The sequence below is a fragment of the Urocampus carinirostris genome, chromosome 17 (genome assembly GCF_059441175.1).
Source record: "Urocampus carinirostris isolate Australia breed hairy pipefish chromosome 17, RoL_Ucar_1.0, whole genome shotgun sequence".
Lineage (NCBI taxonomy): Eukaryota > Metazoa > Chordata > Actinopteri > Syngnathiformes > Syngnathidae > Urocampus > Urocampus carinirostris.
This window is the reverse complement of record NC_142365.1, coordinates 30342501-30366606: the sequence shown is the minus strand read 5'-3', so window position 1 is coordinate 30366606 and position 24106 is coordinate 30342501. Positions and strand designations below refer to the sequence as shown.

Below are 24106 nucleotides of genomic sequence, written 5' to 3'. Positions count from 1 at the left end.
CAAACACAACAGGAAGCCTTCAGCAGCCCTAATGCTAACGGGGAGCTAGTAGGTCAAAACTGTATCAGACACAACACAGGCAGTAAAAAACAAACAAAAAGCCATATCTAAGGGGGAGAGGAAGGAAAACAAGGACATGTGAAATGAACTTTCCCCACAGAGCTTTTTGAGTTTGATTCAGGCCACTCGGACAATACAGTCATAAGGCCTCTAGTCGCAGGATAAGCAAAGTTCCAATTTTTCCAAGCAAAAATGATTAAGTCAGTGAGTCCAGACCAGCAATTTTCTATCAGGTTAATGTGTGTGTCTTCTCAGAATTAGTCACTAAGTTTGTTCTTGGCTTTTACTTGGTTAATGATTAGCATAATGGTAATGTGTTATATGGACTGAATGCCATCACTCACCCCAACGTGTTGCATCCATTTTCCAGCTTTTGCCGTCCCATCGGCGGCTGTCGACAGGCGCTAGCGCCATGCCGCGATTTAGTCTGCGGCTGGCAGACGACTACAAAATTGAAACGCTGATTTTGTTGAAGTTGGCCTGCCCAGTGGTGAGTCCCTAAAAGCCGTTAAGAGTTTAAAGAAGATGGGCAAAAATGTGTTGGCATATTAAACAATTAGATTTAGTTTTTCTGTTGGTGGAAGGGTACAGGTCTATCCATAATAACCTTTCCACTGGTACCACCATTTTAAGTTTTTTTAATCAGTCGCGCTGAACAAGATTTGGTCGACCCGTTATTTGTGGTACCAAAGGAAAACCAGTGGAGGAGACACGACTTTTGAGTACCGCTTTTAAAACAAGCCGAGAACTAAAAGCACGGGTGTCAAACTCAATGATTCAAAAAAAACACTGTGACTGTGACTAGTAGATTGAAGAGAAAGAAAAACAGAGGGAGAAAATGAGGGACAGGGAGAGTGATGAAAATAGAGTGTTAGAAAGAAAGATAGAAGGAAAGAGATCTATAGAGAGAGAAAGAAAAAGAGAGGGGGTAAACAACAGATATAAAAAGAGATAGAAAGACAGTGAGAGAAAGAGAAAGAGCAAAGAGAAAAAGAGAGACAAAGTGAGATGAGAAGAGTGATAAATATGCAAAAAAAAAACACAGAAATCAGGAAGGGGGCAAATACTTTTTTACGGCACTGCAGCTACACCAATCTATTTGGTTTGATAATTTTGTATTTTTCAGTTCATTTCTCAGCTAATGAGCTTCTTGATCGGCTTCGTTAGCCTGGTGTTCTGCGGTCATCTGGGAAAGTCGGAGCTTGCTGGTGTGGCCTTAGCGTTAGCGGTAGGGAGCCTTGTTTTTAGAACTCATTCAGTGCCATAACGTATACATGTTTTCAGAGGCATTGTCCCTGAGTGCTAAAACGCCAAAATACGTTGTTTTTCACCTATTCTGAAGGCGTTGGCACTGCTGATCATTAAGTACCAAAGGTCTGTGAATTAATTATTTATGATAAATCACCACTAGAAGACAGGGGTGGCTTTGATCAGATTTTTGTCAAAACACTTATTGCCTTGTTTTGTTTCCTGCGTCCACCGTATACCATCGTATGGCAGTGCGTTGGTGGCCCATGTACCTTATAAGCGCAGTGTAATGGGAAAAATGAAGATATAAGTAAAGAGAGTTAAAAAATTCAAAGCTTTATTCTTTGTAAAAAAAGAAGATAAAGTGCTTTTGTCATCTAAGAGGAAGAGGGGAAAGATGTTTCGTGCACGTCCTCGATCATCATAATGACCCAAAACATGTAATCGTGTCACCGGAAACATCAGGGGCTGAACATTTTTTTTGGTCATGCATCGTTCTTGCAATAGAATGTTATCTTTAAAAAAAGTGTCATTGTGTTTATGGAAAGCATTGTTTAGTTAATGGAGGTATAAAACGTTATTTTTAAAAATGACATCAAATTTGAAGTTGGGCAGAGCAGCACAGCAGGGCAGTGGTTAGCACGTGTGTGGCACAGTTCTGAGGTCATAGGAACAAACCTTTCTGTTTGGAGTTTGTATGTTCTCCCTGGGCCTGTCTGGGTTAATTGGTCGGTCCAAATTGTTCCCAGGTCTGAATGAGCGAATGAGTTGTCTGTTTCTGTGTGCCCTGCGACTGTCTGGAAACCAGTTCAGGGTGTCCCCTGCCCCCTGCCCAAAGATAGCTGGGATGGGCTTCAGCACCCTCCCGGCCCTACTGAGGATAAGTTGTGCAGATAATGGATAAATGGATGAAAGTTGGGCTTCAAATACATCCATTCAAAGAAAGCCGTTTTTCTCTGAAGTTTTCTTAGAAACGAGTATTTAAAAAGACTTAATATTCCACTGTTGTTTAATACATAATGATAAAATCTAGAGGCATACTTTTTCTAACTAATGTTGAGGGTTCAGGCTTTCTTTTGATGCATCCTATGCCTATATAGCTACAGATCTAAATTATCTGTAGGCCCCAAAATAACTGTAAAAATGGTAAAAAAAATTGCTTCCTTTTTGAGAGAAAGGTCTGGCACTGAATGAGTTAATGTTTTAATGCAGACGATGAGCTTACGCCGTTTTCTCTACAGGTGATTAACGTCTCAGGTATTTCCATCGGCAGCGGCCTAGCATCGGCATGCGATACGCTTATATCACAGGTATTTAGTTTCAGTCATTTTTTGATTCGCACACACACACATCACGGTGTACACGTTCCAAAAAAGTTGAACTACGCAGGGGTCTCAAACTCAATTAAGTTGGGGACCACTTACGCTCGGATCCAGGTGAGGTTGGGTCAAATGGGGTTTTCCATGAAAACAGCAATAATAAAAACAATATGCTGTTCTTAAAAGGACAATGTTTTATATGTGTCCACTAGATGTCGTTGTTATGTGTAGTGCAACCAAAAATGAGTCAGAGGAAGACTGCAAACTATGGAGACTGAACCTGAGCAAAAATCTATTTTTTTACCCGCCCTTTACAAAGAAAGACAAAGAAGGGAAACAGATTTTTTAAAGAAATAAAAAAATAGGAAAGAAATAACAAACTATCGATGTTAAGTCATAAGGAGACTAGAAAGCAATACATTACAGTAATCAAACCGACAAGTAAGAAACGCGTGAATGATAATCTCAGCGTCTGATTGCGACAGCATCGTTTAAATCTTCGCAATATTACACAGGTGGAAGAAAGCTATTCTTTTTTAAATTTAACTGTAAAGACAGATTGTGATCAAATAGATTTTAGACCAACTCACTTTGGTTGACTACATTTTTTAAGGTTCAGAGCAGCGTTTTAGAACAACTCAAAACAATGAACTGGACACACAATCAACATCTGTTTTTTTTTCTGGGTTAAGCTGTAAATAATTAAGTGACCTTCATCTTTGTATCTGAGTAAGGCAGGCCTACAAATTTCCTCAAATTAACGGAGCGATTGCCTACAGTGGCAGATCCAGGTAGTGTGATCTGCATGGCAGTGGAAACTGATATTATATTTGCAGACAATATCACCAATCGGAAGCATATAACTACTAAAAAGTGAACTGCGAAACAGCAGGGGATTTCTATAAACGGGTAAATTAAGTTTTGTTGACATTTGAGAGGGTGTCTGCAGACGTACGGCAGCGGCAACATGAAGCTGGTGGGGGTGACCCTGCAAAGGGGGATCCTTATCCTGCTACTTGCCTGCTTGCCCTGCTGGGCAGTTCTTCTCAACACGGAGCCCCTCCTGCTGGCCGTTGGACAGACTGCCCAAGTCGCCAGGTAAGGCTTGTGTTCATTATATCTTTCTTTTGATTCTTTTGCTTCCTTTGCATTCTCAATATTATACTGAAATCCCTTCGGTTATTGCGGTTAATGGAGACCAGAACCACAGCAAAACCTGAAAATACGCTAAGCACCCGTCACACTTTCATAAAAGCCCCCATGTTCAAACTTACCTCAAGATGACATCCTTACTGACTGAGAGTATACGACTGTGACAAAATAACAACCATAGATCTATGAATAATAACATACAACAAATAATTGGAGTTGGATGAATGGTCTTTATTTTCATTATACAATATTAAAATAAAAATAGAGGGCTTCTCCATTCGGAGTAAAAAAAGGGTTTAGAGAGCCCTTGGCTGGCTCCGCTCTAGGATCGGGTGCCCTCATATTAAACCACAAAAATACAATCGTCCTAAATGTAACAATTTCCCACCAGTTGTAGATCCAGGTAATTTGTTTCATGGGTAATGGAGCTGGTTTTGGTGAGATACAGGGTCTGCAGGTGTACCTTAAGAGAGCTATTAGCCTAATCGTAGCAGAAGCCTGAACCCGCAGCCTCAGTATTGCCTCCTATCCGCCGACACCGCTGTCGCTACTCAAACCCAATAAAAATCCATGGAGCACCTGCTGGTGATAACCATTTCTTTGCGCTCTCGGACTTTTCTCAGAGTCCGATTTAATTGAAGAATTTATTTTCAATGTAATGAGCATCTAAAAGCTAGCGGTCGCCTAGCTTGCCAATTTGTTTTGGTTCTGAGAAATTGACTTGTGCCCCTGCTTATCCTGGCTGTTTGACTGACAGCATACACCAGTCTATCACAGGGATGCACGCAGACACTCACCCAATACACAGACATACAATGACCTGTCTGCTCAGAAGATTTTAACCCATAGAAGCATGACCTACCAGTACATATATTCTTCCATGATTGGGGTAAAAAATAGTGGGGATCAAAAATAAAGATAATAATGGCATGATTTCATGGACCTGTTTCATGAGAAATACCTTGAAGACGACAATATTACAACATTTTTTATTTTTTAAAAGATTATCAAGAATAACAACCTATGGGGTCATTTTTTACACCAGTTATGCATCCAAGGGTTAAACGAGTTGTAAATGTTTCATTTCTTTTAGAGCAAAACAGATGATAACGCTTTTAGTTAATCTGAATGATTGTCTTCAAAACAGTTTAAAGTGAACTCTTTTAACCGTTTTTGAAAGTTAAACATAGTTTAACCAAGGGACACCCACTCTCAGATTCAAGTAATTTGTTTTTAACATCTACGGAAGAAACTTAAATAGAACACAAATAGAAATAAAGATAATAGAAACAGAAAGAAGGAGGGGTTGGGATATTGACTGTCACCATTATGAGAGAAAAACATATTAGTTGGCTCAGTTTTTACTGTAAGTAGAACTTAGTAGGCAACTGTGCTTTATTGTAATTGTATCTAATTGCCCTTTAACCGTACCAATCTAAACGTGGAACCATGGTGATGAACTTTGGTTTCAGTGTGTTGATTTGGTGATGGTCGAGACCCTTTTGGCAGGTCTGCAGTGTGGAATCATTGGTTGGTGGGCAACGTAGCTGGCAGCTGGCAAGGTCCTTTCTTTGTCCCAAGGGGCACTTTTTAGTTGTTGGCTGAATCTGACTGGTTTGGGGGATGGCTTGATTAGTACTTTTTGGTAACTTGTTGGAACAGGACTTGGTCCCTTGCTCCTTGCTTGCCTCTGGCTCTATGGCATTTTCCCACTACACCAGGGGTCGGCAACCTATGACACGCGGGCCAGCAGTGGCACGCAAGGGGTTAATCAGTGGCACCCGAGCGCATGGCAAAATAATAATAATTATATTTTTAAAATGCACAATTTTACCTGGAAGTTGGACATTTTCATTTGTTATTTAGAGGCTTTACATCAGTCCCACTCCTCCTCTGCTTTTTGTGTCTTTGTGTGTTTGCGCAGCGCCTCACAGAGGAGTTATCCGTGTTTTAACCCAGGCTACGAAACACGCGCGCGATAAATGAACGTTCATGACGGCTCTTCGAGCGAAAACCTCTCGTTCTTTCCAGCCAGCGTGGACAGACGAATGAGGCTTTGTGCAAAAAATGACCGGTCTATTTTGTGCATTATGCCTCGAGAGCATTGTACCTCGCACAGCTAGGGTTAAACGTCGTGACGAGAAGAAACATGAACATTAATTCAAGGATGAGTCTGGCGGAGGCATTAAACCGCGCAGTGTCCAGGTATGACCAATAAACACAGACCCTGAAAACCTTTGTCACCGCTAAAATGGCCACCACTGAAGCAAGCTATCACATTGCTCACTGCATAACAAAGCACAGAAAACCATTTATTGATGGCGGATATTTTAAAGAAGCGTGTGTGTGCGAGTATGCGTGTGTGTGCGAGTATGCGTGTGTGCGCGCGTGGCTTCAGCTTTGCTGCTGTTATTTCAAGTTTTCTGCAACAAGATATCATTGATGAATGGTATGTTAGCTGTCCATAGCACTTGTTTTTTGATTGTAGTTCATTGTTATTGAAGAATCGTTAACTCAGGTTAATTCTTATGGCAAAAAGTTGAAGTCATGGATGGCTACAGGCCTTTCCACTTGTTATTCACAATCATTTTTTAGTCAAGTCAAGTCAAGTCATTTTTATTTGTATAGCCCCAAATCACGAAGAGTCTCAAAGGGCTTCACAGATTATTACACTATATTACTTAGTTGATTGATGAGGTTGAAGTGGGGTGTAGAAGTATGGATGTTTATAAGTGCATATGGATCTGGTTCAGAAAGAAGCGCTGAGGAGAGAGAGGAGTTCTGGAAGGACTTGTCCGAATGTGTGGTAAGTGCGAAAGAAGGGTGGAAAGTGGTAATACTAGGTGACCTGAATGCTAGAGTGGGTGATGAAACGGTTGAAAAAGTGATTGGTAAATATGGAGTACCAGGAAGAAATGAGAGTGGGAAGAAATTGATTGAGTTATGTGTGGAAAATGAGTTGGTGATTGGAAATACATTGTTTAAAAAGAGGGACGTAAATAAGTATACCTTTGTCAGAGTGGATAGTGGCAAGATGGTGGACAGAGCACTGATGGATTATGTAGTGGTTGAGAAAGGGATGTTAAGTAGATTGTTGGATGTGCATGTTTACAGAGGTGAAATGAGTGGTATGTCTGATCATTTTTAGGTGGAAGGAAAACTGAGAATAGATGGATCGTGGAGGGCTAGTTATAAGAAGAGTTTGAGGGAAGAGGTGAAAATGTCAGAGTTGAATAAAGCAGAAAAGGAAAGAGAGTTTATAGAGAGGCTAAGGGAAGAGTATGAACGGGTTAGTAGAAGAGAAATGGAGAGTGTGGAATTTAAATGGAAGTGGTTTAAAGAGGCAGTGTTGAGGAGTGCAAAAGAAGTGTGTGGAATGAGAAAAGTTGGTCGAGGTATTAGGAAAGGAAGTGAATGGTGGGATGATGAGGCATCAGAGGCTGTGACAGAAAAGAGACGTGCCTTTGAGGAGTGGCTGCAAGATAAGAGTGGCGAAGCGTATGAAAGATATAAAGTGAAGAAAAGTTTGGTAAAAGCGGAAGTGAAAGCAGCAAAAAGGAAAGCAAATGATGAATGGTGTCGAAAGATAGGAGTGAACTTTGAGGAAAGGAGAAAAGTGTTCTGGAAAGAAGTGAAAAGAGTAAGAAACAGTGAGTCTGGAAAGGAAGAGAAAGTGAAAGATAAGGATGGTAGATTGCTGGTTAGCGGTAGTGCAGTAAGGACGAGATGGGCAGAGTATTTTGAGGAGTTGCCAAATGTGGAGAATGGGAGAGAAGTGAGAGTCGAGGCGATCAATGGTATGGAGAGAATGGCCGTGTCGGGTGATTTAAATGTAAAGCCTCTGGAAACATGGGAGGTGCAAGAGGCAGTGAAAGAATGAAAGGGGGGAAGGCACCTGGGTTGGATGGTTGTATTGCTGAATGCCTGAAAAAAGGTGGCACAGCTATGATTGACTGGTTAGTACGCTTGTTGAATGTATGCTTTTTAAGTGGTGTGGTTCCTGTTGATTGGTGTAGTGCATGTGTGGTGCCATTGAATAAGGGTAAAGGTGATAAGTATGATTATAGCAATTCGAGAGGTATCAGTTTGTTGTCTGTGCCGGGTAAACTGTATGGAAGAGTCTTGATTAAGAAAGTGAGAGAAAGAACGAATGAGGTGGTGATGGAGGAGCAGAGTGGTTTCAGGAAAGGAAGAGGATGTGTGAATCAGGTGTTTGCAGTGCGACAGGTGTGTGAGAAATATTTTGAAAAAGGTAAGGATGTTTATTTGGCTTTCATGGACTTGGAAAAGGCGTATGACACAGTTGATAGAGAGGCGTTGTGGCAAGTGATGGTGATGTATGGAGTGGGTGGAAAGTTGTTGGAAGCATTGAAGAGTTTTTATATGAACAGCAGAGCATGTGTAAGAGTAGGGAGTGAGACAAGTGAGTGGTTCCCTGTGTTGACTGGTGTGAGACAGGGGTGTGTGATGTCACCATGGCTGTTTAATGTGTACATGGATGGTGTGGCGAGAGAGGTGAATGCAAGAGTATTTGTCAGAGGTGTAGACATGATGGACAACAGTGTAACAGTGTGGCAGATAAGTCAGTTGTTGTTTGCAGATGACCCAGCGCTTGTGGCTGATTCTGAGGAAACATTGAGAAGGTTGGTAACGGAGTTTGGAAGAGTATGTGATAGGCGTAAGTTATGTGTCAATGTTGGGAAGAGTAAGGTGATGAAGTGTTCACGTGATGGAGTGGGCATGACGTTAGAAATCGGGTTGCATGGACAGGTGCTGGAAGAAGTTGAAAGCTTTAGGTACTTGGGTTGTGATGTGACTGCAGTTGGTGGAATGGAGTGTGAGGTATTGCACAGAGTGAATCAAGGAAGCAAGGTTTTGGGTGCTCTGAGGAGAGTGATGAACAACAAGAGTATGAGTATGGCTGTTAAGAGGGGACTGTATGAGAGTGAGATTGTGCCGACTGTGTTGTATGGTGCAGAGACTTGGAGCCTAAACGCAGATTTAAGAAGGAAGTTGAATGTTTTTGAGATGAAGTGTTTGAGGACTATTTTAGGTGTGACAAGATTGGATAGACTGAGAAATGAAATTGTGAGAGACAGAACTGGAGTAGTCGTGGAACTGAGCAAGCGTGCTGATAAGAGAGTACTCGGTTGGTTTGGACACATGGAGAGGATGGATGAGGAGCGAATGTTGAAGAGGATCTACAGAGCAGAAGTCAATGGAAGGAGACCAAGAGGAAGGCCGCGATTGATGTGGATGGATGGTTTTATGAGTGCACTGCAGGAAAGAGGTCTAAATATAATGGAAGCTAGAGCTCTTGTTGGTGATAGAACGGAGTGGAGAGGTGTTGTGAAAGGATAGTGGGATTGTGGATGCGTTCTTAAGGGTGGGCTGGGCACCCGTATGACGCGGCAGGGGTAAACCAGTGAAAGCTGTCGGGCCCTGCTGTTGAACAAAAGAGTGTGTTGTGTCACCCTGACCCGAGTGACATGGCCGCTTTCTGGTGTCCCATTTCATCTGGAGGGACAAAAGCATGACCAACTTGGGTGCCAAGGTGCCTAACTTGTTTGGGCGTTTGGCCATGGTACAAAACTTTTTGTGTGTTTTTTTTGCTATTTATTTCCCTTTCATTTTCTTTCTTATTGTGTGTGTGTGTCTTGCTGTCGGTCACCCCTCTTGAGGGATATGACCAAGGTAGATAGATAGATAGACATAGTATTGGTGGGGACAAAACAACAATCGCTCGATATTGGTGGAAACACAGTCTGTCTGTCTGTCTGTCTGTCTGTCTGTCTGTCTGTCTGTCTGTCTGTCGGTCTCTCTGTCCGTCTGTATATTTATGTCTATTTACATCTATTTATATATCCATATATCTATCTAGCAAAGCCATACCCCCCTAATAGGAACACACTCACATTCACCAAACATTCATTCCACTCCGCTCTTCCCAACCTGACACAAAACATTCAGCCCACAGCACAACAAGGGGTGAGTTCCTGTGCCATCCAACCATTCGTCAGCAGAGAGGCCTGACAGCATACACTGGTTTACCCCCTCCACATCATATGGTTTGATCCCACCTCGGCCCCCTACTGGCCCAAGCAGGCCACCCGGGAGCCCAGGTTTGCTACCTTGAGCAGTGTCAATATCAGTCATTCTTAACTATCCTTTACCATTCACATCTATCCCTAGCACCATCTCTTGCCTAAATTAAATTAACCGACCTCACATCTAGAGCACGTTTCACCCCATCCATTCAACAATATTTAGGCCTTTCTCTCAATCTATGTCCCACAACTTCTGCAGTACATACTCCTATAGTCAAACGGCCTTCATCCCTTCTTACCATGTGTTCTAACACTCTCAGAACATTTTTATCAACGCTTTCAGCAAGATCTCTTACACCAGTTCTTCTCCTTACTTCCTTATTCCTTAACCAATCCAGAGAACAAAAAAATATACTGGACTGTCTCAGAAAATTAGAATATTGTGATAAAGTTCTTTATTTTCTGTAATGCAATTAAAAAAACAAAAATGTCATACATTCTGGATTCATTACACATCAACTGAACTATTTCAAGCCTTTTATTATTTGAATATTGCTGATTTTGGCTTGCAGCTGAAAAAAACTCAAAAATCCTATCTCAAAATATTAGAATACTTCCTCAGACCAAGTAAAAAAAATATTTTTTTAACAGCAAAACTAAATCAAACATTTGAAAATGTCCATTGATGCACTCAGTACTTGGTTGGGAATCCTTTTGCACGGATTACTGCATCAATCCGGCGTGGCATGGAGGCAATCAGCCTGTGGCATTGCTGAGGTGTTATTGATGCCCAGGATGCTTCGATAGCGGCCTTCAGCTCATTTGCATTTGTAGGTCTGGTGTCTTTCATCTTCTTCTTAACTATACCCCACAAATTCTCAATGGGGTTCAGGTCAGGGGAATCAGCAGGCCAATCAAGGACAGTGATGCCATGGTTAGTGCACTAGTTACTGGTGGTTTTGGCACTGTGGGCAGGTGCCAGATCATGCTGGAAAATGAAATACTCATCTCCATAGAGCTTTTCAGCAGATGGAAGCATGTAGTGCTCTAAAATCTCTTGGTACACAGTTGCATTTACTCTGGACTTGATGAAACACAGTGGACCAACACCAGCAGCTGACATGGCTCCCCAAACCATTGCTGACTGTGGGAACTTCACACTGGATTTCAAGCAATTTGGATTTTGCTCCTCTCCAGCCTTTCTCCAGACTCTGGCGCCTTGACTTCCAAATGAAATGCAAAACTTGCTTTCGTCTGAAAAGAGGACTTTGGACCACTCTGCAACTGTCCAGTGCTTCTTCTCCATAGCCCAAGTCAGACGCTTCTTCCGTTGTCTTTTCAGAAGTGGCTTGACCATGGGAAGACGGCTATTGTAGCCCATTTCCCGGACACGTCTGTGAACTGTGGCTTTTGATACCTGGACTCCAGCTTCAGCCCACTGTCTTTGAAGCTCCCTCAAATTCTGGAAGCGGCTCTTCTTCACAATTTTGTTAAGGCTGCGGTCATCTCTCTTGGTTGTGCAGCGTTTCCGGCCACATTTTTCCCTTCCAACAGACTTTTTGTGGATATGCTTTGAAACTGCACTCTGTGAACAGCCTGCTCTTTGAGAAATTTATTTTTGTGTCTTACCCTCCTGATGGAGGGTATCAATGATGGTCCTCTGGACAGCAGTCAGATCAGCAGTGATTTAGTTTACTGAACCAAGCTGAGTGTTTTTAAGGCTCAGGAAACCCTCGCAAGGTGTTTCGAGTTAATTAGATGATTCAGGTGATTAGTTGAATAGCCTACTTGTATACTTTTTCATGATATTCTAATATTTTGAGATAGGATTTTTGAGTTTTCTTAAGCTGTAAGCCAAATTCAGCAATATTAAAATAATAAAAGGCTTGAAATAGTTCAGTTGATGTGTAATGAATCCAGAATGTATGACATTTTTGTTTTTTTAATTGCATTACAGAAAATAAAGAACTTTATCACAATATTCTAATTTTCTGAGACAGTCCAGTATATACTGTATTATTTATTTTTTCCTGATTGCTGATTATCCTATGTGTGTACTGCTATGTACTTTAGTGCTACATTGTAAAATTCCCCAGAAATTATTTACATTGGAATTGGTGATTTTTTTTTTCCATTCAACAAAAATTTTGTTCTTGCAGGTTCAGTTTTATGAGACATCTCATTTTTTGGGATTTATGGCTGGTATGACGCCCATTTCATATTTCATTTACTTTTCAACGCTGAATCCTTATTTCTGCTTTCAGGCTCTCTCAGCTCTATGTCAACATCTTCATGCCAGCTTTACCCGTAAGCGCACCCAGAAAAGACTCTTTTGTGCTCGGCAATTGAAAGTTATTAATGGCAATGACGTTTCTTTGCATGCAGGCTGCCTTCATGTACCAGCTGCAGGGGCGGTACCTCCAGAATCAGGTGCCAGTCATCACCTCATTCTGTCATAACCCGGCGAGTGCTCACATTTATGAGTGCGTTAGGGGGGGTGGCGATTCTGGGATTTATTGTTTGATTGCATCCAAGTAATTACATGGTAGTATTGTTTAATGCCGATACAGACACTTTTTGCATGAAAGTCTCATGATCATTGAATATTTGAACCCCTCCCCTCTTGAGTTATTTTATATTTACGATAAAAACAGCCTAAAATGGTCTATTTGTTGTTAAATAACGACAATGCAAACTAAAACTGTAAAACAAATATAAAATATTTTTTAATACAACTGATTCAGAACAAACTCCAGAGAGTCAAACCCAAGAAAGCAATAATGTAACAAATACACAAATATACCAAAGTTAACATGATAATTACAATATTTTCCATTGCAGACTATTTTGAATTTGTATGAATTACGGAAACCCGTGGTTCTTAACTGGTCTAAGGATCCACCATTCTACCTTTCATCCTTTAACAATCAAGTAAAATTTGGCTAAAATCCCAATCTAGGACGTACCCAAAGTAAAGTGAATGCTGTTCTTGAACAATTTGGAAAATATATACGGTTTGGGTCTCTTTTAAAAGGCAAGATAGTTTTGTCCCCGATTATAACAATCACTGTACTTGCTACTTATATTGAGTAATCTAAATGGAAAGTTTTTACTCTAGCCTTAATTTTTTTTCCAATCACATGCCTGCAGAAGAGTGTAGCATCTTAGCTGGACAAAAGCTAGGACAATAGCAAGAAGCCTTTAATATGATCACAATCTAAAAAACTAAAAATTTGATTTTACACATATTTCTAAAGCTATGTTAAGGCGTTTTAAAAAGTTGATATTTGGAGACAACCAGTTTACAGCTCTAAAACCTCTTAAACTGTGTATTTATCTTTGGCCAATTTTTAAACATTGTGAAAGAGCTATAAATGTTTGACTTCTCTTTCCAGAAGCCAATCACTTGCGTGTGATCATTGCGTGTAAAAGTCAATACTGGGTTGCATTATGCACATTTATTTCTGACTCTTATTTGAATACACAGCGTTAATATGCACATATTTATGTTGGGATTTTCTTTCGCTAACCAATCTGTCAATAATCATTTGCATTTGTCACTACTGGTTGAAGATTTTTGGAGCCAAAGTAGGTCCTCTCCATATTAAAGTGACTCGTGAGATCGAAGGGTCGATGCAGCGTCAGCTGTCATGCGCACCCTGTGCGGGTCCGTCGCCATCTATGTTACTACTCTTAACTATGGTCATGAAGTGTGGGTCATGACCAGGGTTGGGTAGGGTTACATCAACTGGATTACTTTCAATTACTTTTGGATTACTCCAATACCTAATATGCTCATAAAAGAAAAATGAACTAAATATGAATAAAATTATGACTCACAACACGTGGTAAGCTTTCTCTCCTGGCTTTGATCTCTTTGATCTCCGGCAAAACTAACATAAAATGCGACAGAAACAAAATGAAAATAAATCCAAACAGCTTGCCAACATCATTTTTGCCGTTCCATGTATTCCGTTACTCCCCAAGCCTGCACAAAATTTAGTAATTTTATTCATATTTAGTTTTTTTTTGTCTTTTATTAGCATATTTGGTAGTGGAGTAATCCAACAGTAATTGATAGTAATCCAGTTAAAGTCACCCTACCCAACCCTGGTCATGACCGAAAGAACAATATCCCGTGTACAAGCGACTGTTTTTTCTTAGATATGGGGTGAGAAGCTCTTGTCATCCGTTTATAGCTGCTGCCCCTCCGCATTTGAGAGGAGCCAGTCGTGCTGGCTCGGGCACCGGGCATGTCCCACCGGCAGAATGCCCCGAGGACAACCCAGGACACGCTGGAGAGACTACGGCCCAATCCCATTTCTCTCACTCGGCCCTGAGAACCCTCCAGTGAGGTCCCTCGATAGAGGAGTGTCCTCCGCGAGTTGAGTGCAAAGTGGAGATGGTTTGGACAAGACTTGCAAGGTTCCACCCCTGTCCAGGAGATGGCGGTAATATTAATTGGCTGTAGACCTCAGTGACGTATTGGTCTACGTCACATGTTAACAACTCGAGTCTCAACCTGTAGTGTGTCAGTTGGAGAGTTCGTGCAACGTTAAAAATGCCCGCTACTGCTGTGTTATTACCGATTGCCTGAAAGCTCATCATCTTTTCCGTGTCTCCAATCAATGGAGGAGAAATGTGCTATACTGAAGACAGCTTCGGCGCTATGTAGTGCTGATTCATCTTTACAAGGTACGTACACTCATTAAAAAAATGACCCGTTCGGTCAAATACAGTAAGAGTTAACATACAATGCACGTTCACATAATACCCTATGTTTGTGTAGACATAAATGGCAATCTACTTATTAGTATTTTAATGCCATTTTATGACATATAGTAGGGGTCTTGAATCTGTGACATGACGAAACGTAAACAAACACAAGAACAGTCCACCTGACCCTTTAGCTGACATAATATCGTCACCAAACTTCCCTGTACGACCCAAAAACCTTAGTTCATAAGGAATTTAATTCAAAAGAGTTGTCATTGAATATAAAAAGGTAATTTCAACATTTTTTCATGATGCTTACATCACAGTTAAAGCGGTCTTTTTCTTTTCTATGCCCACATTTATGTCTAAATTGTTTGTTATCTATTGTGTTCCAGAGTGGCTGTCCCATAAGCGTGGACAGGTTGGACAGGAATGTTCCCATCCTGTGCTTATGGTTGGATGTGGAGTCAGAACTCATTCAGGACTTAAGGTTGAGCAAGAAGGTTATGTGGGCCCTGCAGGAGCTGCTAAAGAGTGAACAGGGCAATGGCTGGAGGTCCTGATCTACGTGTACTGGCTGGTCCACGCTCTGTCCTACCGTGTGGTGTCACGGGTCTTCAGGGTTCCCAGGTCCACCGTACAAAGAATTGTCCACAGTTAATATGGAATAAATTGCCCAAAATCCATATTTTAGGCTCTGGAAGTCAGACCCACATTTGCATTATGTGCTTTTCTGCATTACTATTCAATAAACATCTTCATTTTGAGTAACACCTTGGTGGTTTATTTCATAATGATGTGAGATACTGTGTGTGAACTATGTGACTGTTGGACAGAAAACAACTAGAAATCACTCCAGCTTAAATAATAGTTTACTTTCAGAAAAACAAACTCACATTGGGCCAAAATACATAATAGTAAATAAATAATGTGTCACAAATTTTAACAAAAATATACCAATACTTCCATAAAGTTGGAAACACAAACTGGAACTTCATTGAGTTCTTAATAAAAATAAAAATAAAATCCTTTTATAAAACAAAGGGAAACATTGCAGAGATGTCACTGTTCTGGAAATTTGTCCACGAGCTTCCCAAAAAGGACGGGAACCGCTCAGTTTTGGCCACAGTTTCTTCGAGCCTTTTCCTCGCTCCGGCAGACTGCGCTTTCAAAAAGTCAAGGAGTGTATCGTGCTTCCTTTTTTTTCTGGGTGATTTGGGGTTTGGCGCCGGATTAGAAGGTGCCAACGACGTGCCCGGTGGTGTGGATGGCGTGGTAGCTGTGATGGTGACCAGCTCTTCCACGGGACGTTCTACAGTGGCCTTTAGGTTGGGTGGAAAAAACAAGAATTACTTAATGCTGATGTATTGTACAAAAACAACTGAGTATAGGATGCTCAGCAAGTTGATGTGAGACAGGAAATTATAGGATGTGTTCTGGATAATTATTTGATAGTGAATAGATACACAAAATTGACATGTTATTCTTATGGCTGTATGAGCCTTCTATTGGCCAGCATCACATATGCTTTAGAATTGTCTCCACATTTGGACAACATTTTGAGAAGGTAATTAGTTTACTTAATATGTGTTTACAGAGAAGGCAGTGGACTATGTGATAGTAGTTTGTTTCAACTGTATTTCCACGTGAAATTCGGAGACATTACTCATAATGCATGATGAAAACTAATGCATTCTGATCTCACATGAAAGAATCATATTGTAAATAAAACACGACACCCGAAATTGTGTGCAGTAAACAAGCGCTTATGTCCAGAACGGTATTCTGACTATGCTCCTTTAGCGACTGGCCATGTACAGTAGATGTAAAAGGACGACTCGTTTAAGATAAAAACAGGGATGGGCTGAACCGTGATTTTCTGAACAGTTATCCTACTTTACAGTTTGTAGCGAGAAGATTTTTTTTTGCCAGCTCCCTTGGTAGATTAGTGCACTTCGTAAAGTAGCGATTTTGCAATGTTCGTGTTTTAACGCGAAAATACGATTTTCTATTGCATTTACGTCTAACTAAGATATCTCAATACATTTTGTTGCAAATACATGCGTGGTTGTGGAAAACTACTTACATTTGTGCGGTTCCTTTTCGGGCATGTTTGTTGATATTGAGAATTCGTAAAGCCTTCTGGGTAGTCACTTTGCTGCCAAGTGAGGTCGAGAGCCCCCTCGGTCTTGAAGTGGTTACGACATGGTTTGAGGGCACTTCTGCCTCGGTCTTGAGAGTATCGGGACACACCCCATTTTCACATGAACGCGCAAACCGAGTGACTAGGGCACATAGCGAGTGAAAGTGCGAAGATCCTGTCGGCTGAGCTAGATAAAGTGGCTGGGGATAGGGAGGTCTGGGCTTCTCTGCCAAGGCTGCAGCCCCCCGACCCGACGCCGGATAAGCAGAAAAAATTTGGATGGATGAATGGATGGACAGAGAAAACCCAAAGAATTACAAACTGCAGTTTTGAAATGTTGATTCAATGTATTTAGGCCCAAAAAGAAGCCAAATCTATCTGGCCCCATGTGAAAAATTGATTGCCCCCAGAACCTAAGAGGGATTTGGCCCACCTTGCCCCTTGGCAGTGATAATCAAACGTTTTTCACAAAGCTGTGGAGAAATTTGTGCTCATGCTTCTTTGCAAAATAAGTCAATAACTCTTTTATAATACGGCCAGAAAGGCCTAGATTTCTTGTTCCTTAAAAAATGGAATCAACGTTTCAAAACTGCATTTTGTATTTGTCTCTGTGTGATATTAACATTGGTTTGACTATCTGAAACCTTTGTGAGTGATAAATATGCAAAAAAACACAGAATTCAGGAAGGGGGAAAATACATTTTCTCTGTACTATATAATCTTACGACACAGGAACAACAAGATTGTAAAGTTCTGATACAAGCATTCACTCAGTATCGATAATATCAATATGTGCATCAATCCATTTAGCGACGGATCTTCCAGTAATTGAACATTTTCTGTGGCAGGGCATCATGTGGCCTCAGGTGCTCACTGCAGCCACCTGCAACATTTTCAATGCAATCATCAACTATGTTTTTCTGGCAGTCCTGAATCTCGGGGTGGCGTGAGTATATGCATGTCTGCTTTACTGGCATGTGACTTGTTAATTATAACTTGAATGGTAAATGAATAAATGAGCACTTTCACTTTAAAGCATGTCGATGAAGTTTGTTGAGTCATGGTGATAGGCTTTTTTTGTTCACCTACAAACGTGACATTAGAGAAAACAAGGATTTTGCTTGAAAAGACAGAGAGAAAGAAGTTTTGGTTTTAAAGCAGTAAATTTTAGCTGTCAAAACTAAGGAACTAATTGCAGTTGTGGCCTTCAGTGACTTGCAGTTCAAGGAGGAAAGTGAGGCTGGTAATTTAAAATTAAGATACATTAAATGGTTATAGTAAGTGATAAATTGTATTCTCATTTAACCTGGTGTAATACTAGTCTGTGGTTTGCAATAATCTGTGGTCTGTGCAGCCCTTTGAGACTCTTTGAGATAAAGGGCTATACAGATTAACATGACTTGATTTAACCTTTCAATTGTTTTTCCTTTTTTTAAATCACTGAATTTTCAAATTACGAATATTATTTTAATTAGTATGTAACGTATAAGAGGAGGCAAGCGATCCTATGCCTCGCCTGCCATTGCGGAGAATTTAGACATATTAAATGGATATATTATTTACTGTTAAAGTTATTTATTATTTTAATTCACACATTTTTGATTGTCTTTTTATATATTGCTGAACTTTAGTTCAATTAGTAAGAAACGTATTACAGTTCTATACGTCTGCGAATGCAGAGTGACGCATGCAATTCTCTTGCTTTATGGCAGAGGACCATAGTGAGGCCAAGTATTCTGATTAGCTAGACACCTCAGCCCCAAACAATAGAACTATTGCTAATTTTTACATTATATTATGAATATCAGTTATAAAACTGCTATGTAACGTATAACTGTATTGAGCGTCTGCAGATGCAACGTGAGGCACACAATTCTTTTGCCTCATGGCAGAGGGCAATAGTGAAACTAAGGATTCCGATTTGGCAGACACCTCAGCCCAAAATAATAGAACTAGGGATATTTTTCACATTATATTTTGAATATACATACTAATTGTATTAATGATTGTCTTACTGTGTTTAGCATCCGCAGATGCAACGTGAGGCACACAATTCTCTTGCCTCATGGCAGAGGACTATAGTGAAACCATATATTTAGATTTGGTGTGCCCTTCAGCCACTTCATCTCCTTCTAATAATCGTCCTTTTTTAATCCAAATAATTCTAAACGATCATAGTTCATCTCCTAAACAGTGTTCAGTGCAGGGGAGGCACAGTCTCATCTGTAATCATTGAAAAATAAAATGAAAAAGATATCGAATGGACAATGTATTTAGTGCGTAAGTTTTTTTCTCCTTTAACTCGACAATTTTTGTGATTTTTTTTTATTACACATTTTAAAAATTGTTTAAATAGTTAGGATGTGGCGGCACGGCGGCTGAGTGGTTAGCGCTCTGGCTGCACAGTTCTGTGGTCATGGGATAAAACTCAACTACAGCCTTCCTGTGCGGCGTTTGCATGTTCTCTCTGTGCTTGCGTGGGTTTCCACTGGGCACTCCAGTTTGCTCCCACATTCCAAAAACATGCAGGTTAGGTTAATTGGCCGATCCAAATTGTCCCTAGGTGTGAATGAGTGAGTAAGTGAGTGAGTGAGTGAGTGAGTGAGTGAGTGAGTGAGTGAGTGAGTGAGTGAGTGAGTGAGTGAGTGAGTGAGTGAGTGAGTGAATGAGTGAGTGAGTGAGTGAGTGAGTGAGTGAGTGAGTGAGTGAGTGAGTGAGTGAGTGAGTGAGTGAGTGAGTGAGTGAGTTGTCTGTCTTTGTGTGCCCTGCGACTGGCTGGCAGCCTGTTCAGGGTGTCCCCTGCCCACTGCCCAGAGATAGCTCAGGAAAAGCGATGCAGATAATGGATGAATGGTTAGATGCAAAATGAGGCATGCAATTTTCTTGACTCATGGCAGAAAGCTATAGTGAGACACAAAATTCTGATTTGGTGCGCAATAGGACTGTTAAATAACATGGTTGGCATGTGAAAAACACTTATCTCCAAAATGTATTTATTTCACTATTTTTCCCCCACAATAAAAGGTTACAGGAAACCAGCAATACATTTAATATTGAAAGATTTTATATTGACAGATTTAAAATTGACGATTTAGAAAATAATTGCATTTTAAATAAGTCATCGAGAGATGATTTGCATACAAACAAACAAAAATAAGTTGTTTTCCGAATAGAAGTGACGACAAAATAAACACTGAATGATTAATCATCGTTATTTTTGTATAATTTAAAGAGGTATTGTCTTGAAGTGGGGGTAAATGCCTGTGAATTATACAATCAGTTAATATTAGTGTTGCAAAAAAGAGCTTTCAGAATACTTGCAATAAGGCCATTTGGGTACCCAATATCTTCTGAAGATTGACTGTACAAGACAAGTTTTTAAGACTTTTTTTCCAATTGTTTTTTAAAAAAAGTGGATCAGCAGCTGCTAATGCCATCTCGCAGTACTCCTTGATGGTGTTTCTCTTCATATACATGAATGCCAGGGGTCTTCACAAAGCCACCTGGGATGGTAAGTCGGATCAACATATCTCTGTATTGCTCCACAACAGTATTGGGTGTGTTACTGAAAACAGTATCTGGTTACAGTTACTAGTTACTCCAGTTAAAAGTAATTCTATTACCTCCCAGATTACTGACTCCCAAAAGTAGCATTTTACACTGGCAGTCCATTTCCTATCATGTCTGAGGGGGGCAGATACGGAATAATATTTTCCCCATGTGATAGAAATGTGTATTGCAGAATAATACACAAACGTTTATTGACAGAAAGGTGAGAATACACTTATCATTGTATTTGTTTTTCTAGAATATGTTAAGCATGTTTGCACAAAAAGTTACTTTCCCTGGTAATTTGTTACTTTTATTATAGAGTAATTCAGTTACTATCTCAGTTACTGTATTGAAGAAGTAGTGAGAAACTATAACCAAACACTTGTTAAAAGCAACATGCCCAACAGTGCTCGATACCGAGAAAACTAATTGTGTTCAAGTGAGGCGTTCCTTTGTAATGTGTGACTCCTAACAAGAAATCCATGAGCATGGTACTGAACAGAGGTACTTTCAGGCTGGTCACTCGAGAGTTTGCGCGAGTGGGGTCCTTTCCTGCGCCTGGCAATACCTAGCATGCTGATGACATGTCTGGAGTGGTGGCTGTACGAGATCGCCGGCTTCCTGTCTGCCGTAATCAGCGAGGTGGAGCTGGGGGCTCAGTCTATCCTGTACCAACTGGCAGTCATGGTTTTTATGGTATGAGGGGATGAGTAGTGGCATGGTATTTTGACAACGGCGTAATTGGGATTTATTTGCCAATAAAAATATGTGATGCACTGCACCAGGGGTTGGGAAAGTATGGCTCATGAGCCAGGTGTGGATCTTTTTATGAGTACCATATTTTCCAGAATATATGACACAGTTATTTGGCCGGAGGGTATGACTTATACTCCGGTGCGACTTATCCGTAGAATTATTGACACATTATTCCCGGGTACTTTCAGTGGCGCTCTAGGCCTGTGTTGATAATTTCCACCTTGCCGTGCTGTGCCAACAAATGTATTCTAGTATACGTCACTTGCACAGATGTCGCTGAAATGACTTTGTATCTCATTTTTGGTGGAAGTGTAACAGAACAGAAAAGCACAGAGAACTTGCACCTTATAGAAAATCACTTTTGAGCAAGTTTTTGTACTAATCAAGCCATGAATGCTCAGAAGATAAGGCGTCATTTCGCAGAAGTAAATACTGCTCAAAAAAGATTTCCAATTTATAATAACAACTGAAAGAAATGGCGCTGAAAAGAAAATCATAGTCTGCAGATTACAAGCTGAAGATATTGAAAAATAGAAAGTGGAGGTGACGATGAGTCTGCCGTAAGCAATGTAGAACCAGAAGACGAAAGCAGCGGATTGTTTACAGGGACAGTGACACCTAGGATGAAAAAAATCATTGGATAAAGTGATTTGGAGTGAAGCTGATGGTTTGGAAAGCATGTTCTTTAATGCTAGAATTATCGAAAAAACTCTTAATATGTTACGTCAGTTCAGACGAGCGTGTCTAGTATGTGCACGTTGGGGTAGCGTTAGTATACCGTGTTCTCCGTTTTATTTTTAGTTTAAATTGCCTTTCAAGATGAAATGTATGTTTTTGGTGTTGAGGTTAACCAAATAAATTACCCAAAAAGTTGAATTATACTCTGGTGCGACTTATATGTTTCTTCCTTCTTAATTATGCCATCTTTCGCTGGTGCGACTTATACTCAGCGAGAATTAGAGTTTGGAAAATACAGGTAATTGCGTTCCAGGAACGCGTTTCTTTGTAATGCGTTACACTCAACTCTAGAAATAAATGGAACTTGACTTGACGTTTCCCTTAATAAAAAATGAGAAGTTAAGAAACCCAGTGAAATATTGACTGAAAAAATCCTTTCCACAGTTCCCGGTTGGCTTTTCTGTGGCAGCTAGTGTCCGCGTGGGGAACTCGCTGGGAGCTGGAAAGACGGAGCAGGCCAAACTCAGCGGAAAAGTGTCGGTCACCTGCGCACGTACGTACATCTAGCTCACTTTGCAAAAGTTTAATGTTGTGATTTTGCGGTGGATCCAAACGCAGGAAGCAGGAAGGGGCAAGGTGCTCAAAAACAAATGGCATTTAATTACAAAATCAGCAACAAAGTAACAAACAAACCTTCAAACACAACAATGAAACTGTCAGAATCAGACACAAAAAACAAACTTCAGAGAACATAATGGACTGGGAAAACGTGATAGTAGAAAACGAAGATGGAAAATGAAAATCACCGGTCCATGAAAGGACTCAGCGGTAACCACCCCATGCCCTATCTGTGAGGAGAGTCCCCAGCTTCTTCGGCTCCCAACTCTAGCAGCGAGAAATGTCCCTGGTCGCTTTAGCTCCCTGCCCTGGCTGCGAGGAAATTTCCAGGCAGAATAGAGAGTTCCAGGCCGCTTCGTCTCCTTGCCCTGACTGCGAAGAGAGTCCCCAAATGCTTTGGCTCCCTGCCCCGGCTGTTAGGAGAATCCCCGGCCATTAAGAATCCCTGACCCGGCTGTGAGAGGAGCACCTGGCCATTTGGGCTCCTTGCTCCAGCAAGGACCTTCAATGGCGCCTAATGAGTTTCAATTGGGACAGGTGTTTCCAATCACCCTTCACCTGTTCCTAAATAGCCTGACCCTTTATATAAATATTTTGGACAGATTTTTCCACCTTCATTTTCCACCAACACCTTTTCCAGTCATCCTGCTTTCTGAAATTTGTTATTTATTTCAGACAGTTTTATTGTTATTTTTGACCATTTGTTGCTGTATTGACAGACCTGTCAACCTGTACGGTTTTGCCGCACAAAGTACGTTTATTATGCATTTTAAGACGAGTACGACGTACAAGGAAATCTGTACAGAAAAACGCAAATTTGTCAATCGCATGCGTCTGCCGCCTGGGGATTTCCCATCATGCATCATTCAGAAAAAAAGTATGGTGTACAATTATTTTGTATGGGAAAATACGAAAGTTTGTACGGGCAAGGAGCCGTGGAGGTTGACAGGTATGTATTGATGATTTTGTTATTAAATGCCATCATTTTCTAGCACCTGGCAATGCTTTCTGCTTCCTACGTTTGGGTCCAAGGCAAAATCTCAATGTTTAATTTGCTTCAACATCTCATTGCGGTTTCCCATCGATTCCTAGTGGTAGTCTCGTGCTTCACCGGGACTTTCCTGGCTGTGTCCCGTGACGTCATCGCTTACATTTTCACCACAGACAAGTATGTGAGCGCCGCATGCTGCTTCATTGGTAATGTTATCACCAGTGTTGGGCGCGTTCCAGAAATTAGTTATCTTCTTGCCTGAAAATGTGTTTTTACCTATAAAATGGAGATCATGTCACTGAGAGTCTTCAAACGTCTTTAGGTCAAACTGGAAAAGGGAGTATCCTGTATCAAACTTTGACTGTAACACTTGTCCCCATGTTACAACTGTAGCCCCTATCCCCTACTCGCGACCGAGAAATGTAATTCCAAGAAGATATTTCTTTGTAACCAGTCTGTCCCAACACTGGTCACCCATGATCACTTGCTCATCTGCAATCCGCAGGGAGATCGTGGCAAGAGTGGCGGATATTTTAAAGATGTACAGCGCCTGCCACGTAATCGATTCTTTTGCGGTAAGAATTACGACCCCGTTATTCTTTTTTTCCCTTTTACAATCTGAGCTTTCTAGTGCGTGCTGGGAGGAATCGTCAGGGGTGCTGGCAAGCAAACGGTGGGTGCGGTGTGCAGCTTGGTGGGCTACTACATGGTGGGCTTCCCTATTGGGGTGTCGCTCATGTTCCCCATCAACTTGGGAATCTTTGGTGAGACGATTTTATTTTTGTCTTTTTTGTTTTTGCTTGCACAGAGCCAGACACAACAAAAT

At 40.9% G+C, this 24106-nt stretch overlaps 1 protein-coding gene and 1 long non-coding RNA gene across 2 annotated transcripts in view; one reads left to right on the top strand and one right to left on the bottom strand.

Moving 5' to 3' along the window:
• The first annotated feature begins 441 nt into the window (after positions 1-441).
• LOC148349764 (multidrug and toxin extrusion protein 1-like) overlaps positions 442-24106 on the top strand; it is a 40706-nt gene continuing 17041 nt past the window's right edge. The window contains exons 1-13 of the mRNA XM_088321751.1: positions 442-550; positions 1187-1288; positions 2550-2618; positions 3577-3725; positions 12091-12133; positions 12212-12256; positions 17534-17631; positions 20099-20196; positions 20752-20933; positions 22116-22224; positions 23382-23457; positions 23786-23855; positions 23912-24044. Of these exons, the coding sequence (XP_088177877.1) occupies positions 473-550; positions 1187-1288; positions 2550-2618; positions 3577-3725; positions 12091-12133; positions 12212-12256; positions 17534-17631; positions 20099-20196; positions 20752-20933; positions 22116-22224; positions 23382-23457; positions 23786-23855; positions 23912-24044 (1252 nt within the window). The 5' untranslated portion in view covers positions 442-472. The remainder of the gene's footprint in view (positions 551-1186; positions 1289-2549; positions 2619-3576; positions 3726-12090; positions 12134-12211; positions 12257-17533; positions 17632-20098; positions 20197-20751; positions 20934-22115; positions 22225-23381; positions 23458-23785; positions 23856-23911; positions 24045-24106) is intronic.
• On the bottom strand, positions 15397-16834 carry LOC148349765 (uncharacterized). The gene is made up of 2 exons (XR_015847331.1): positions 16629-16834; positions 15397-15864 (listed from the first exon to the last, which is right to left on the bottom strand). It is a non-coding gene; the product is annotated as an uncharacterized LOC148349765 (long non-coding RNA).